The sequence below is a fragment of the Endocarpon pusillum genome, assembly GCF_000464535.1.
Source record: "Endocarpon pusillum Z07020 unplaced genomic scaffold C734253, whole genome shotgun sequence".
In the NCBI taxonomy this organism is placed as follows: Eukaryota; Fungi; Ascomycota; class Eurotiomycetes; order Verrucariales; family Verrucariaceae; genus Endocarpon; species Endocarpon pusillum.
The window spans coordinates 583,571-598,394 of NW_006913602.1; the positions used below are offsets into that span (position 1 = coordinate 583,571).

General features: G+C 48.2%; 5 protein-coding genes across 5 annotated transcripts; 3 read left to right on the forward strand and 2 right to left on the reverse strand.

Moving 5' to 3' along the window:
• Positions 1-39: 39 nt before the first annotated feature.
• On the reverse strand, positions 40-1,938 carry EPUS_00186 (uncharacterized protein; the record flags this gene model as incomplete). The annotated part of the gene is made up of 1 exon (XM_007789215.1): positions 40-1,938. The coding sequence occupies one exon, from the start codon at positions 1,936-1,938 to the stop codon at positions 40-42; it is 1,899 nt and encodes a 632-aa protein (XP_007787405.1).
• A 963-nt stretch (positions 1,939-2,901) lies between these two features.
• On the reverse strand, positions 2,902-5,782 carry EPUS_00187 (uncharacterized protein; the record flags this gene model as incomplete). Its single annotated transcript, XM_007789216.1, has 3 exons — positions 2,902-3,148; positions 3,228-5,032; positions 5,093-5,782. 3 exons carry the CDS (start codon positions 5,780-5,782, stop codon positions 2,902-2,904), a joined length of 2,742 nt encoding a protein of 913 aa, XP_007787406.1.
• Positions 5,783-6,974: 1,192 nt separating this feature from the next.
• EPUS_00188 (uncharacterized protein) lies at positions 6,975-8,837 on the forward strand (the record flags this gene model as incomplete). The annotated part of the gene is made up of 4 exons (XM_007789217.1): positions 6,975-7,231; positions 7,308-7,471; positions 7,562-8,187; positions 8,238-8,837. 4 exons carry the CDS (start codon positions 6,975-6,977, stop codon positions 8,835-8,837), a joined length of 1,647 nt encoding a protein of 548 aa, XP_007787407.1.
• A 1,396-nt stretch (positions 8,838-10,233) lies between these two features.
• EPUS_00189 (uncharacterized protein) lies at positions 10,234-12,075 on the forward strand (the record flags this gene model as incomplete). The annotated part of the gene is made up of 1 exon (XM_007789218.1): positions 10,234-12,075. The coding sequence occupies one exon, from the start codon at positions 10,234-10,236 to the stop codon at positions 12,073-12,075; it is 1,842 nt and encodes a 613-aa protein (XP_007787408.1).
• Positions 12,076-12,912: 837 nt separating this feature from the next.
• On the forward strand, positions 12,913-14,065 carry EPUS_00190 (Cytochrome c peroxidase; the record flags this gene model as incomplete). Its single annotated transcript, XM_007789219.1, has 2 exons — positions 12,913-13,426; positions 13,476-14,065. The coding sequence occupies 2 exons, from the start codon at positions 12,913-12,915 to the stop codon at positions 14,063-14,065; spliced, it is 1,104 nt and encodes a 367-aa protein (XP_007787409.1).
• Between the last annotated feature and the right edge of the window lie 759 nt (positions 14,066-14,824).

The window sequence follows — 14,824 nt, forward strand, 5'->3', positions numbered from 1 at the left end:
TAGATGGAAAGATCGTGAGTTGCTTCTTAAAAGGGGCAGTTAGCTCACGCACGTTCTCCAGTAAATCTTATAACTCCGCACCAGCACTGGACCATCTTCGAAACTTCTCTCGCCAGCCCAGCCTCGATAGAGAAGATCCTCTTCATGCCAGCCCCAATCTTTGAGAAGCTCAACCTGATTTCCAAAAGTGCCGGCCTCGAACACTATCTTGGTGACAAGACGCTCTCCGTAATGAGTGCTCATGTTGATAGGTCCCCACCTCGTCCCAAAACACTCCACCGGCCTCCCAATATTCATATGCAGTGTCAACCTCCACCTCTTCGCCAGTCCCAAGTGCCGGAAACCAACGAGGGCCAGTCTCAGAATATCGGGTGACTCGGAGAGTTTTTGTTTGAGAAGATTGAGATAATACTCAAAAAACCAAACGATCCCCCACCCCTCACTCATTTTACGTATTTGCTCCTCCCCCATCCTGCGTTCTTCTGGCGTCGACAAATCTATTGTTGACATTTGATTCCGTCGATTCTGCTGCCGATTTGTGGGACCTTTACTGAGTTGCTCCACTCGGGCCTCCATTTTCTCCTGCAATTTCCGCACAGCTGACACGAGGCTAGAGAGTTTTTGAGGACCATCAAGGCCCCAGAATCCCACTCTCTGACCATGACTTGACTTAGTGCAAAATCGTCCATGGCTTTCGAGGATTACGGAGCACATCCAGCAGGGTTTCTTACTGCAGCCGAGGTAACGGAAGCAATTGTGCTCAGGGTGCATGTCGAAATATATCAGCAGTTGCATTTCGCAGTGAACGGCGAACCTGTCGGGCATATCGTCCTCGAGTATATTTTCTAACTTATTTTGAATTTTCTCATTCTTTGTTAAAGTCTTGATTTCCTTGAGAAGGACCTGCTTTGTGAGATCTGATCTGAAGGATTTGAGATCCAGAGGTTGGATCCTTTCGAGATGAAAACGGTGATTCGGGAATTTGAGAACAAAATGGATGAATGATTTCCAGGAGGAAAGATATCGGCCAAGAAAGCCGATGTATCTCCAGACCTTTTCAAGCGTTGCTCCTGCTTTCGTCTGTTGATGTGCTGTGGCCCCGACGGACCTGTCCCTTGCGTCGGTCTGAGATGGTCGGGGCTTGAGGCAAGCTAGTAGTCTGGTGACATTCCTATCGGAGCGGATGTAATGTGCTCGTTCGAGAATTGGTTTCGAGTATTTGAATGCACTCTCGCATGCACAATCGTGAACCAGCTTTCCAATTCGGCTGAGGAGGCTTTCCAGCGCTTTGTCGCCTGTCTTTAGCTTTTCACGCAAAGTCTTTTCACATTTCTCCCAATTTTTCAATTCTTTCCGAATGCCAGCAATTTCAAAATCTATTCTCGATCTAGAGAAGTCGACCACATGATGCCAAAAAGTATCACTTGTTGGCATGAGGGATATTTTGTGGATCTCGCATCTCTCAAGATCAGCAAGTTTGTTCAGCCAACTCGAAAGTTTGTCAACAAACTCTATGTCTCGTTTGTCCAATCCATCGTTCTTCGCAATCCACACCGTGATCTTATTGTCAGACTCTGCCAAAGCCGTGGCGGTAACATTAGCATACGTGGGACGCTCGATGCTATGCTCACGCGGTGGATCGATCGCGCGCTTCTGGTTAGCAAGCAACATGGCCAGACGATCCAGGAATCGCTTCTTGAGGGAGCTAGGAGTATTGTCTATGTCTGGTTCTACTCCTTCGGGCGGCTCCTGAGTCTCGACGACTTTTTGTCGGTCAGCATGGTAAAGATAGGTGGCAAGCGCAGCAAATCTAATCTTGTCAAGAGGGGCGACATTCCAGATCGAGTCGACAGAGGAGGTGAGTCCATCACCTGAAGCGGAATTAGGGTCAAGATGCTCACTGGGCTCACCATTGCGGCTATGGATAGAAGAGGACATCTTGATGATTACACATAAGAAGAGACAGATGGCTATTTTCCACACGGCGACACGGGAGTCTTTTCTACTCATAACCCGATTGACATTATATTGGCCCTATGCTGCTTTATTCAATCATGCTTTTCTAGCGATCGTCTTGGGCACCATTTGTGGCCCCCATCTGTCTACATCAAACAATCGCTGCTTGGGCCCAAACTGTGAGGGTTACACATGACTAGTAGTTCGGTCAGGAGTAAACTCTTCTCTTACAAGAACAAACTTTCATTCCCTTTTCGTACTAAATGGAGTTGTTAGACTTTGTGAAAGGCTGTTTGGTATCATTTACTACGCGTTTTGCATCACTGAGCGACATTTCGCGTAAGATCCTTGTGCCAGCTATTCTGGCTACTGGTAGTCATACAGCATTTATCATCTCGCTAATAAAAGCACCACCAAGCTCGATCAATTAGCTAATCTCTAGCACTTAGACTACTTAAGAAGTAAGAAGAGGAGACACTAAAATAGATCCCCTATACTTTAGAGATATAACACCATTAAAGGTCGCTCTAACCAACAACAACTTTATAGAAGTGAAAAGAGCAGACATCGACTCATATTTAAAGCCTAAAAACTAGATACTACCCATGTACACTCCAGTATTCTAACACTTCTGAGCACAGGAAGAGGGAAGAGTCAGACTAGATTCCAAGATGAGTATCAAATGCAATGGAGAGCACGCCGGTTGCGTATCCGCATGATTGAAAGCACTGAAAAGAAGTTTTCTCATGTGAGATGACATTCTGGAACCTGATGGCCGCTGTGAGTACAGGATGCAACGTTATGTATTCCTGATTGGATTATTAGTAGGAGTACGAAGTGCCCTTCTGGGTAACAAGACCATACCCAAGCGCAAGAAGGTCCGAGCCCGAAGCTTCGAAGAAAGTTGCCACACCAAAGCAGCTGGCTCTCACCTATGCGGCCCCATCACCACCATCCACCGGCAAAGGCCAACGCGTCATCGTCACCGCCCCATCCGACACCTCGGCCGAAGCGAGCGAGAGCGACAATAACCCATCTCCAAGCAAGAAGCAAAAAGTGCAGGGGAGCACCTGCTAAGAAGGTGAACAGGGTACCTACAACGTCCAACATCACGCCCGCAAACAAGCCATCGATGGCGGCACCGGCCTCCGGGTCTTCAGGACGCAAAGCGGGTGATATCCTGACTGCGTGACTATAAAGCCGTATTCATGCTACCAATCCCCGAAAAAAAAGCCAAGATCCACAAAAACAGCAATTCCTCCCTCTCTCACCCTGTCAACTCTCCCACTCTAGGAAACAGCTCGGCAAAAACCCTCCCCGCCTCGGGCCTCTGCAACACCGCCCTGACCATCGGGTCCTTCTTCTTCCTCGGATTCTTGACCAGACTCGCCTCCCTCTCCTCCGCGGCACGTTTCTCCTTCCTCAATTGTTCGTCTGCCTCCTGCAGGTGGCGCGCAAGCTCTGTGTCAGAGGGGAGGTCCATGAACGACGTCGTCCACTCGTGGGTGGTGCTGTGTGTCTTTTGGAAGTGCTCTTGTAGTTTGAATAACGGGTCGGGCCGGGTGTGGATGGCGGATTGGGGTATGTCTGGGTGGTGTTTGCAGACGCCGCAGCAGAAGAAGAGGTTGAATTCTTCGTTTGCGGTTTGGAGGGTTGGGAGGCACGCGATGAAGTCTGCTAGAGTTGGCTTCGGAGTGTCAGGAGAGACGGTGTAACGGTCCAGAGCGTATTGCAGAGTTATCCGCATTTGGCAATTGACGGGCAGAATTGTGGGTTGAAGTTTGGTCGCTGCGTAGGCCAGATTGCCTGTAAGGTCGAACGGGTTGATCTTCGGGTTGTCGAATGGTTCACGGTTGGCGAATGCAGGTACTGTCTCTGGAAGTGCCGCTGTTACATAGTCCACGTCCGCATCAGCCAGCCACTTCTTCTCTTTGCTGACTTCCTGATGGGAAGCAGCAATCGGTAGGTTCTTTGGCCATTCCACGGTGTACCATGGAAATTGAATATCGTGAAGTGTATTATCGAAAGGTCGGTATAGCTTATGGAAGTCTTCCCCGTCTGCAACTAGTATTGCATGCTTTTCATGAATATGCCGAAAAAGTCCATCAAAATTGTAGCGAGTGGTGCAGTCTTTCCGCACACAGCCAAAACATTTAAATCTTTGCAGAGTCTCACGCGAGCGTACACTATTGTTCCAGCTTTGAACCTCCGGCTCAATAACCTCCTGGACTATCATTCTTGCATCATCCAGGGTCAATGTGTATGTTCCTTGCGATAAATCGATGTTTGTGCCTCGAGGTCTTTCCGCTGCCGGCAGTCGTTGGTATGCGTCAAACACGCCCTTCAAGACCAGTAACACCAGGTCAGCATCTGTGACTGCTCGGTCTTTACAGCCGCTAAGTTCCTTTTGGCCGAGGCTGATCACGAAAGTCTGCTCTGATTGGAACACTTTTGGGGAGGATGAACGGGATCTCAAGGTGTGTAGTTGACTGAAGTTTTGAATGGCTGATGACCTTACGCCATGTCGGCGGAATTCTTCATTTTGATGCACACGGTCAAGCAGTTCTTTGGCGGCCGCACGATGGGGTAGAAGTTTATTCTTCAGATCGTTCCAGGATCTTAATGTCGGCTCATGATTGGAATCCAGCGACATCTTGAAAGCCATCATCTTCTCCATTACATCCTTGCTCATTGGTGGTTCGAGACTGGAAGCCTGAGCAATAAAAAAATCTGCACGAGCCTCCCGGTATCGTGGTTGATCTGCTAAAAATTGCTTCTGAAAATCTTCAATACGTGTGCACTGAGCCATCAATGCCTGAGCCTGTACAACCTTCTCGGCCTTCCAGTCGAGGTACTCGGTGCTGAGGATACCGGCTTGGGCCATATCTTGACGCTCAGACAAGAGCGCTTCTACATCTGATCTGAGATACACTGCCCGCGTAGAATCTTCCCAGTAGGCACCGTTAGAACGACGAGTACGCATATACTTTCCGGAGCTTGTCATTCCCGCAGGTATCAGATCGCCGAGGCTGTTGTCTCCTGTCGGTAGGAACATGGATTTTCGTATGTCTTTGTCCTAGAGAAGTGAACGTCAGCTCTGCACACAAGAATGAGGAGCTGCGCAAGCACAACGAACCTTTTCGGTCTTCCGCCGGAAGCAGGCATCACACATCCGCAACAAAAATGGCCAGTATACCTTCTTGGTTATGGTGCTCCCGCACTTAGACTTTCGGAAATCGCAGCCTTGACCATAGAGGAGATGTGCATATCTCTGTTCGGTCATATCTCCTGGTGGGTCTGGCATGTCCTTGCCATGAAGTTTTATTCGAGCCCGTCGCCAGATGGTTTTCCCTTCAAGCAATTTATGGAAGCGGTGATTCAGGGTTCTGATGATCAACAGCACCGATGGATGACACTCTTCGAAGATCATCATCCACTCGTGATCAGAAAGCTTGGTTTGCACTGGCTTATCCACGCGGAATCCAATCGACATCGAGGAGACCTTTCCAGCTTTGCCTTGGGCTGTCGGTTGTCTCTTCTGCCGCTTTGCGCTTGGGAGATCGGCTTCATCGTCATTCTCCTCTTGAGGCGATGTGGTCTCGAGGACGTCGGACATCTTCTCCGGAGTGTAATTAACGAATTTGGTCTTGCAGGTGTCGAATGCCACCCATGTTTGATTCGGATCGCTGGTGAGGTCGGGCTCCTTACGGAAATAGACCTTTGGTTGGCCGTCTTCGTCGAACCGATAGCTGAATGCGCTTGTTAGATCATTAGAGACGACAGGGGTCTTTGCCGCTGAAAAAGGCTGATGAGACGAAGAATCCATCCTCTTGCTGCTGTAATAGGAGCGGAACACTTCCTTTCTTGTCCGTTCGATGTACGCCACCGTGGGCCAGGATCAAGGTTGCAGCAAGTGCGCGCCCCGTATAATATTCAGGCTTGCTCTTTCGGAAGACCCACAGTCCGGTGGAGAGGAGTTGTCAAGGAAGATATGTGCAATGTGCTACAGGCAAAGTGGAGGATGCTCTGATAAGTGTGCTTTGGAAGAAGTGCGTTACTCAAGAGGCACAGCTGGCAAGAATTACAAGTTATGAGACGGGGTAGGCGGGATCAATGTGGTTATAGAAGCTCAGCCATGGTGATTATCTCCATCCTTGCATCTGCATTAACTGCCTTTGATAAAAGAGCGCCGTCAATGTTCTCAGATGAGTTGTCCTGGACTACTCCCAGAGCAGTGACGAACAGGTTCACTTCAGGATGAAACTGGTTGTAGGGCAAATACGACAGTCAGATTTCTGGTAGTTGAGCCTTTGTCTAGTTGCCGCCAATGGTGGAATGTTGCGAAGGCAAAAGTGAAAATGAAAAACTCCGAGAAGATGATGGGTGTCAGGGTGACATCTGAACTTTGATACCAACTACGTAGTACTGTACAGGTAAGTTACGTTAAGTTACGACTTTTCTGGACAAGCTCAACTTCTAATACAAGGCTGGTTAGGACATTGGATACCAAGTACTAATACTAGGTAGTACTCACTACTACTCCGTAGTAGTTACTAGTACTGTGCAAGTCATCCCCGGCCCTTCGGCCCGGCTAACGCCATCCGTCTCTTACCCTGTTGGTACTCTTCTGCCCTGGTCCTATTCCGAGTCCTGTTCCGAGTCCTGCTCCGGGTCCTGTTCCGGGGTCCTGGTCATTAATACGAACCCAATTTCTAATCACAATACCTGGCGTGCAGAGATGATGCTAAGCTCCTGCATGAGTTGTAGCTGCATGTCAACCACAATGCATAGGTAGATGCGACTAATCAGGGTCACATTCACCCAAATTCTGCAAATATTCTTTTCGGGATTGCTCGTGTCGCTGTTCTCTTTCTTGCAACCACTATCCTCTCATCTATAACGGCAGCACTTATACCCATAGGTCAGAACTGAAGGATTAGATAGTCCGGAGGTCCTCAGCTACAGGCCATTCGTTTATTCTCCGACAAGATGCGCTTTTTACCCGAGCGTAAGTTCAAATGGCTGCCTTCAACCAACTCCGCCGTAACCATTTAATAGATAAGAAAAGGCACAATTCATCGAGCCCTGATTCTGGCAGCGGGCGCGGCCATCCGGATGGCAATTTCTACACTCGAGACCCCCTTCGGTCCCACGAGTATGAAGATGAGCAGCTCATCGTACCAAGCCACACCACTGAGAGACGCCTAATGACCAAGATCGATCTACGATTGATACCTTGTCTGAGCATCCTGTACTTCTTTGCATTCTTGGACCGGTGAGATCCCCGAGATCCCGGGGACAAGGGCTATATATCTTCAAAACAACATTGCTGATGCAAAATTGATTGGCAGGACAAACATCGCAAATGCCATCATCTTCGGTCTTCGAGAAGACCTAGGCATCGCCCCTGGCTCAACGCAATACAACACAGCTTTAACCATCTTCTTTGTGCCATATATTCTGTTTGAGATACCTTCCAATATCATCTTGAAGAAGCTCAAGCCGCACGTGTGGTGTTAGTTGGATGCCCAAATCCATGCGTGATGAGACGTCTCGTTTGTGGCGCACAACTCTATTACTGGTTTGCTAACACTAACTTAATTAGTGTCCATCTGCATGTTTGGTTTTGGCCTCGTTACCACCTGTCAAGGCTTGGTTCAAAATTACAGTGGTCTGCTTGCCACGCGGTTCTTCTTGGGACTTACCGAAACCGGAATGTTTCCAGGTTGGTTCGATCTCTCTTCACCTCCTGCCAAGACTGGGCGGGAGCGTGCTTCAATGCAGTCAGACGAGACGGAGACATGGATGCTAACGTTGGTCGCAGGTTGTTTCTACCTTATAGGAATGTGGTACAAGCGAGCTGAAGCACAAAAACGGTATTCCTTCTTCTTCAGCTCCACATCCCTTGCTGGGGCTTTTGGGGGACTCCTTGCCAGTGCAATTGGGAATATGGACGGACTGCGCGGCTATCGTGGCTGGAGATGGATCTTCATTCTTGAAGGCCTTCTAACTTGTGTCACTGCCATTTTCTTCTGGTTTCTACTGCCAGATTTCCCAGAAGATGCGAAATGGCTGAAAGAAGACGAAAGGGCATATGTGAAAGCTAGATTGGAAGTTGATCAGGGCAAGTCCGGGCTCGATCGTGCCATTACCTTTAAAGATGTTGTCAATGTCTTCAAGGATTACAAGATCATTGTGGGTGGCTTCATGTATTTTGGTTTGATTGTTCCGGTATGGTTTCAATCCGACAGACTTCGGTCACTGCTAACGTTTTACTAAAGGCATACGGATATGCGTACTTTGCACCAAGCATTATCCGAACCTACGGATATTCTCCGATACAAACACAGCTCCACTCTGTGCCACCGTGGGCCGCTGCCTTCGGATTCTCAATGTTGGTTGCCTGGGCTTCAGACAGGATGAGACATCGGTTTCTCTTCACTTTGGTTCCTATTGCCATTGGCATTGCCGGGTTTGCGATACTGCTGACAGGGTCCCGAAACCTCGACTTGAGATATGCGGCACTATTCCTTGTGACATCTGGTGTTTACTCCGCCATGCCTGTGATAGTTTGTTGGTTCAATTTAAACATCGGAGGTCACCACAGAAGGTCCGTCGGCAGTGCGTGGCAGATTGGATTTGGCAACATTGGCGGCATCATCGCAACATTCGCTTTCCTGCAGAGGGATGCGCCGTTATACAGGCCTGGATATGCTATCTGTATTGGCTTCATCTGTCTATCCGCGGCTAGCTGTACGGTATACTTCATCTCGGTTTGGGTTCAGAACAAACAAAGAGCCAGATCGATTGATATGGGTTTGACAGATTATGAGCGGACTGAACTGGGGGACACAGCGGTGACATATGGGTATCAACTCTAGAGTGAGTAGAATTTGCCGTTTACTAGTAGTAGTCAGGCTAGACCTTATTTCTCTCTAATTTGATCAACGATTTTATGTGGGAAGACTCGCGGAAGAATCACATGGGAGGTGAATAACACCACGTGTAGGTAAGACAGCTCCGTGAAACCTATTTCCAAGTGGCAAAACACTGTTGGGACATGACGCCTCCAAAACCATACCATCTGAACTTCGTGTTTAGATAATTAGTTACAGTATTACAACTACCACAGCATTGACGGTTCTGGAGCCGTGGTGCCCTCCAACAAGCCGTGATGCTGGACCCTGTTCTACCTACTACCCAACAGATCTGATATTATTTTTGAGCTTTTCCCACATCACCATCATGATCACGGCAGCGCTGATGACCTTCGGTACTCATATGCCCAACCTGTCAAGGTGCAGCCCTTTGAGCGGTAGCTCTGTCATGTTGATGTAGTTGATGCTATTTGGATGAAAGAAATGGAGACGAGAGGGCCAGTTACGAGAGGAGCTATTCTCTCTGGTAGGTTATGATTGATATGAAAGTGGATGATCCCAAGACTGAAGACCTGATAATTTTTCTTGGCGGGACGTGAGAAGGCTCTGCACATTGCGTACGTCCATTCTTCGGTCGTTCTTCTCTCTCTTCTTGTTCCTTCGAGATGCGTCCATCAGAACTTGGAGCTAGTATAACGCGCAGAAGCAGTCCAATAATGGGTACTCGAGCTGCTGAGAGATGAGTTCCATATCCAACCAGTCTGCTTGATTGCTCGCCGATGTCACCAATCACACTGTGTAGGGTGTGGGTGGCAGGGAATGCTCAGCTTCTTCGCGAATCATATGTCTCGTGGCAGTTTATGCTTTTTAATTCCCTTGTTATAAGTCAATGGTCGGACTCATGTTCCAGCGGCGCATGTAGTTGTCGATCTGAAGCTCAAGATATCCTGCATGAGTGGGCATAGGTATCGTTAAACATGGGTTAGTTAATAGCAGCGAGGTACCAATCGGCATCATATACTCGGGTTGACCTTGATTCAGATATTTACCTATAATCAATAGATCTATAGCTACTGAATGTTATAGATTTCTTATCATTCTACTTGATATCCACAAATTCAGTACTCCCTATGAACAGCTCTAGCAGCAATTCCGTAGCATGCGCCAAGGATTTGCAACACTTTTGCAATGGGCAGTACTTAGGGCAAAAATTACAAGACAGTATTTCACTTGTTTCTAAAAGACAAAACAGTTGCCGAGATCCCCAAAAGCCTCCCCACATATAAAAGGCTCCAATACCGTCACACTAGAAGGATGTGTCCTTGTTGACTATAAGGACAGTGTCCTATCACATTGATCAACCAGTGTCCATTTCCCATTGAATTTCGTGCCCTAGAACATGGCTCCGATCGAGCAAATTTTCGCGGTCATACTACTTGTGATACCAACGTGCTTTGCCATCTTGCCTCTTCCAGACCATTTTTATAACTCAGTGGCGGGACGTTCAACCTTTAGATGGTCTGACGTCGAGCCATCGAAAGAGTTGACCTACCACACCTGCTTTGAAAGTTTTCGGTGTGCCCGACTTCTGGTACCGTTGGACTGGCAAGCTCCTGAAGCATCAAGGTACAATCAAACTGTTGCTCTAGCAATCATCAAACTTCCTGCCAGAGTTTCAACCTTGAATACCACATATGGCGGAGCAGTCATCACAAATCCCGGTGGCCCAGGGGGTTCCGGCATTGAACACCTACTGAGCGCTGGGACCTCCTTGCAGTGGGCAGTCGACAGTGACTCGAAGCACTTTGACATTGTCTCTTTTGACCCTAGAGGTGTCCTACATTCTGGACCAGACGCAAGCTGCTTTCCCAGTCCCCTCACCCGCGATTTGTGGAACATTAAAATCCATGAAGAAGGAAACTTGGACAGTGGAAATCGAGCCATAGGCTTACAGTGGGCCAGAGCCAAAGCATTCGGAAAAATGTGCGCCGACGCGGAGATAGGAGATTATATGGGCAGTGCATCCGTTGCCCGGGACATCCTGGAGATTGTCGAGCGAATTCATGAGCATCATCACAAAACAATTTCAGCGGCTGAAACGGGATTGGCCTCGGAAAGCGTCCCAGCCCAGTCGCCATTGGTGGGCAAAGAACGTGACGATATCGGGACTCCTATGCTTCAATACCTTGGCTTCTCCTACGGAACATTCCTTGGAAACACTTTCGCAAGCATGTTTCCAGACCGAGTGAAGAGAATGGTTCTTGACGGCGTAGTCGATGCTCCGGATTACATGGCTCAAGGTTGGTCTACAAATCTGCAGGATACTGACAAAGTCATGGATGCGTTTTACAAATACTGCTTTGAAGCAGGATCCCTGTGCCCTCTGTATGATAGAGCCGGACCTGAAGCAATCAAAAGCAGCTTGAGTGGATTCCTTCAAATGGTGCAAGAGAATCCCATAGTGGCTGTGGACAGCTCTGGATCTCTTACCCCAGATATCCTCACGTACAGCGATATCAGACGTTTCATCTTCATGAGTCTTTACAGCCCTGTCCGCAACTTTCCTGGTTTAGCGTTCTTGCTGGATCAATTGCGGAATGGAGAATACGACCAAGCACTAAGACTCATGGCTCTGCAGACAGACGTCCATTGCCCCCGAGACAATAGTACTGCTGCATCCCAGCTGTTGGCCGAGAACGAGGCTCCCAGAGCGATAATGTGCGGAGATGGAGACGACATGTCGAATCAAACATTGCCAGATTTCAAGGAATATTTGAGACTCCTCGAGGCTCAGAGCTCTACAGGAGGTGCAATATGGGCTAGCTTCAGGCTGATTTGCACAGGATGGCAGGTTCGATCGAAATGGCGATATACGGGTCCATTTGGCGGGAATACCTCGAAACCAATCCTTTGGATCGGAAACACTGCAGACCCAGTCACACCAATTCGCAATGCACATAAGATGGCCAAAAATTTCCCTGGGTCCGTGGTTCTCCAGGCGGATTCTGTGGGACATTGCTCACTCTTCAATCGCCCTTCCAATTGCACATTGGAGGTCATCCGGCAATACTTTAGTTCGGGAGCACTACCGGAAATGGGCACCGTATGTCCTGCAGATCGAAACCCGTTCGATAGTAACGTGTTCACCCCTCTGAAGTATTCCGGGGACGGAAACGGACAGGTACACATATTGGATTCTCTCAAGTACTTCCAGTGGAGGCGTTTTCCCCTAGGAATATGAGTCAGCCCATTCTTGGCTGGTCGAAGCCGAGGCCCGGGCCAGAAACTTTGGTGAAACTCGTGGCACAAATTCTCCACCCTAGTTAGTACATACATAGTACTTAGTAGTAAATGGAGAGCTACAAGCTTCAATATCTTGCCACTGACTTATGCTTTGCTCATACACATTAGGGGACTGAATATAACGAGTTTCTCTACCAGAGAATTGACCTTTCATGCCTCTCCTTAAGCTGTACCATACATACAGGCCATTATGTGTTCTGTTGATAGTAAGAACTATTACTAGTAGCAAGCTTGAACAAACTGTGGGTAGGTGGCGCCTTGGGCCATGGTTAGTTAAGGTCCAATAGTATCTTAATCATGGCCACACTGTTTGAGTGCCGGTTTTTTTCGTAGAGACATTGCAAGAACTTGTGCAGGCACGAATTTGTAACCCCTGTCTTAGTCATGCTGAATTTCCTACGTATTGCATTTTCGAAATCATGGTGACAAGCTGTAGTATGCATTACCTCAAAGAAAATCTCCACCGTCCATGTGATGGTATGACAAGGGAATATCTGCAGAGACCCAGGTGACGGAAATGCGGCTTGCAGAGCCTCGGATCCTACCCTTAGTCAGCCTTGTTGAAATCAATTTTTCTCATTGGACCAACTTTTATCTCAAGCTAAATTTAGTATGCCACTAGCGGAAATCTCTGGCATCTTCGATGATCCCTTGCAAGGATCGGCATCGGGCAATCACTCAGTTAATATCGGTGGCTCTTCACTGCACGTCTGGAAACAGTCCATCCTGCTCTCTTTTCTTTGTCCCTGTACATACAAGTCCGCTCACTAGAGACATGGCTTCAGCAGCTCGAACCTTCACACGCGCCGTCTCACGCACGAGACCATCAAGCTCATCCTTCCGTCTTGCTGCGGGCAATTCATTCACACGGTCCTCTCGCCGCGGATATGCTTCAGAACCCGGTTCAGGGAGGTCGAACCTCAATATACTGCTTGGTGCTGGTGCCATCGCCGCAGCCGGTGCCACAGGCTTCTACTTTTACAACAAGAAAGATGTTCACATGATTAAGGGGTCCTCTGGCGAAACTCAGGGAATTTTCAAGGCCACTAAGGATGACTACCAGAAGGTGTACGATGAGATCGCGAGGCTGTTGGTGGACAAAGATGACTACGATGATGGAAGCTATGGACCGGTTCTTGTTAGACTGGCGTGGCATGCCAGCGGAACGTACGATGCTGCCACCAAGACTGGAGGGAGCAATGGTGCAACCATGCGATTCGCCCCGGAAGGAGACCATGGTGCCAATGCCGGTTTAAAGCACGCGCGGGACTTTTTAGAGCCTGTCAAAGGTTAGCACACTCATGCTGACTACCTACGATAATGCTAACGACAATGCAGCGAAATTTCCCTGGATATCCTACTCTGACCTTTGGACCCTCGCTGGTGTTTGCGCTATACAAGAAATGCAGGGACCCATCATTCCTTGGCGACCTGGCCGTCAAGATCGTGATGTGGCCTTCTGTACACCTGACGGCCGACTTCCGGACGCCTCCAAGGATCAAAATCACATTCGCGCCATCTTCGGCCGCATGGGTTTTGATGATCGCGAAATGGTCGCACTTTCCGGGGCCCACTCGCTAGGTCGATGTCACACTGACAGGTCTGGGTATGATGGTCCATGGGCCTTCAGTCCTACGGTGATGACAAACGAATATTTCCGATTGCTGATGGATGAGAAATGGGGATGGAAGAAGTGGAATGGTCCGGCTCAATATGAGGATCAGTCGACGAAGAGTCTGATGATGCTGCCAACCGATATGGCACTGATCAAGGATAAAGAATTCAAGAAACATGTTGAGAGGTATGCCAAGGATAGCCAGGTCTTCTTCAAGGAGTTTTCCGATGTCATTGTTAAGCTTTTTGAGCTCGGTGTGCCATTTGAGTCCACGCCGGAGGACAGGATCAGCTTCAAGGTCAGCGACGATTGAGGTGTGTGGGCTTCGTATCGATTTCTTCTCAGCGGTACTGGCGTTCAAGGAGCTCTACAAACAAGGCTATATCACCTTGACAGAGTCGTATGTCGCATGCGGCGTTTGGGCTTCTCATCTCTGTCGCAAAGATATCCCTAATAGACCATAGAGCTAGATTAAGATTGTGACATGGGTGCAAGTCGAACTTTACGGTGTGCTTGATGAGCATATTCGAGTAGCAGCCTACTAGTCCAAGCGTGCTTTACCGTTCAAGGGACTTAGAACTGTCACTTGTCAAGATTGAGAACAGCTGTCACCATTCCAACATCAGGGTGTCCAATCAGTGCGCAGTTTTGCACAATGTTCTTGAGTTAGCATGCTGGATTTGTTTTTGCATTAGCCATTGAGCAATACTAATCATGTGGAATAGCACCATACTACGGGTACAGGCCTAATTTTTGTACCCCCCCCCTGGTCAAAATATCTTACAAACATGTTTTTTACACAACCCACCTGCCAGCATCCCTGTCAGCATTGCGTCACTATTTTGCACGAATTTTGCTCATCCTGCAAATGCTACTCATCTCACTCTGTACGCATTCTACTAATTCTGCATAGATACTAATGAGCTTGATGATAAGATGAGCTATAAGCACTGCTTCATGGTATATTATGTCTTCTAAATATCTTACAAAAGCTGCTTCAGTAGATACAGACAAGATGTCAAGCAGTTAGAGGTGTTAATAGAATGTAAAAACTTGATTTTAGAGACTAATC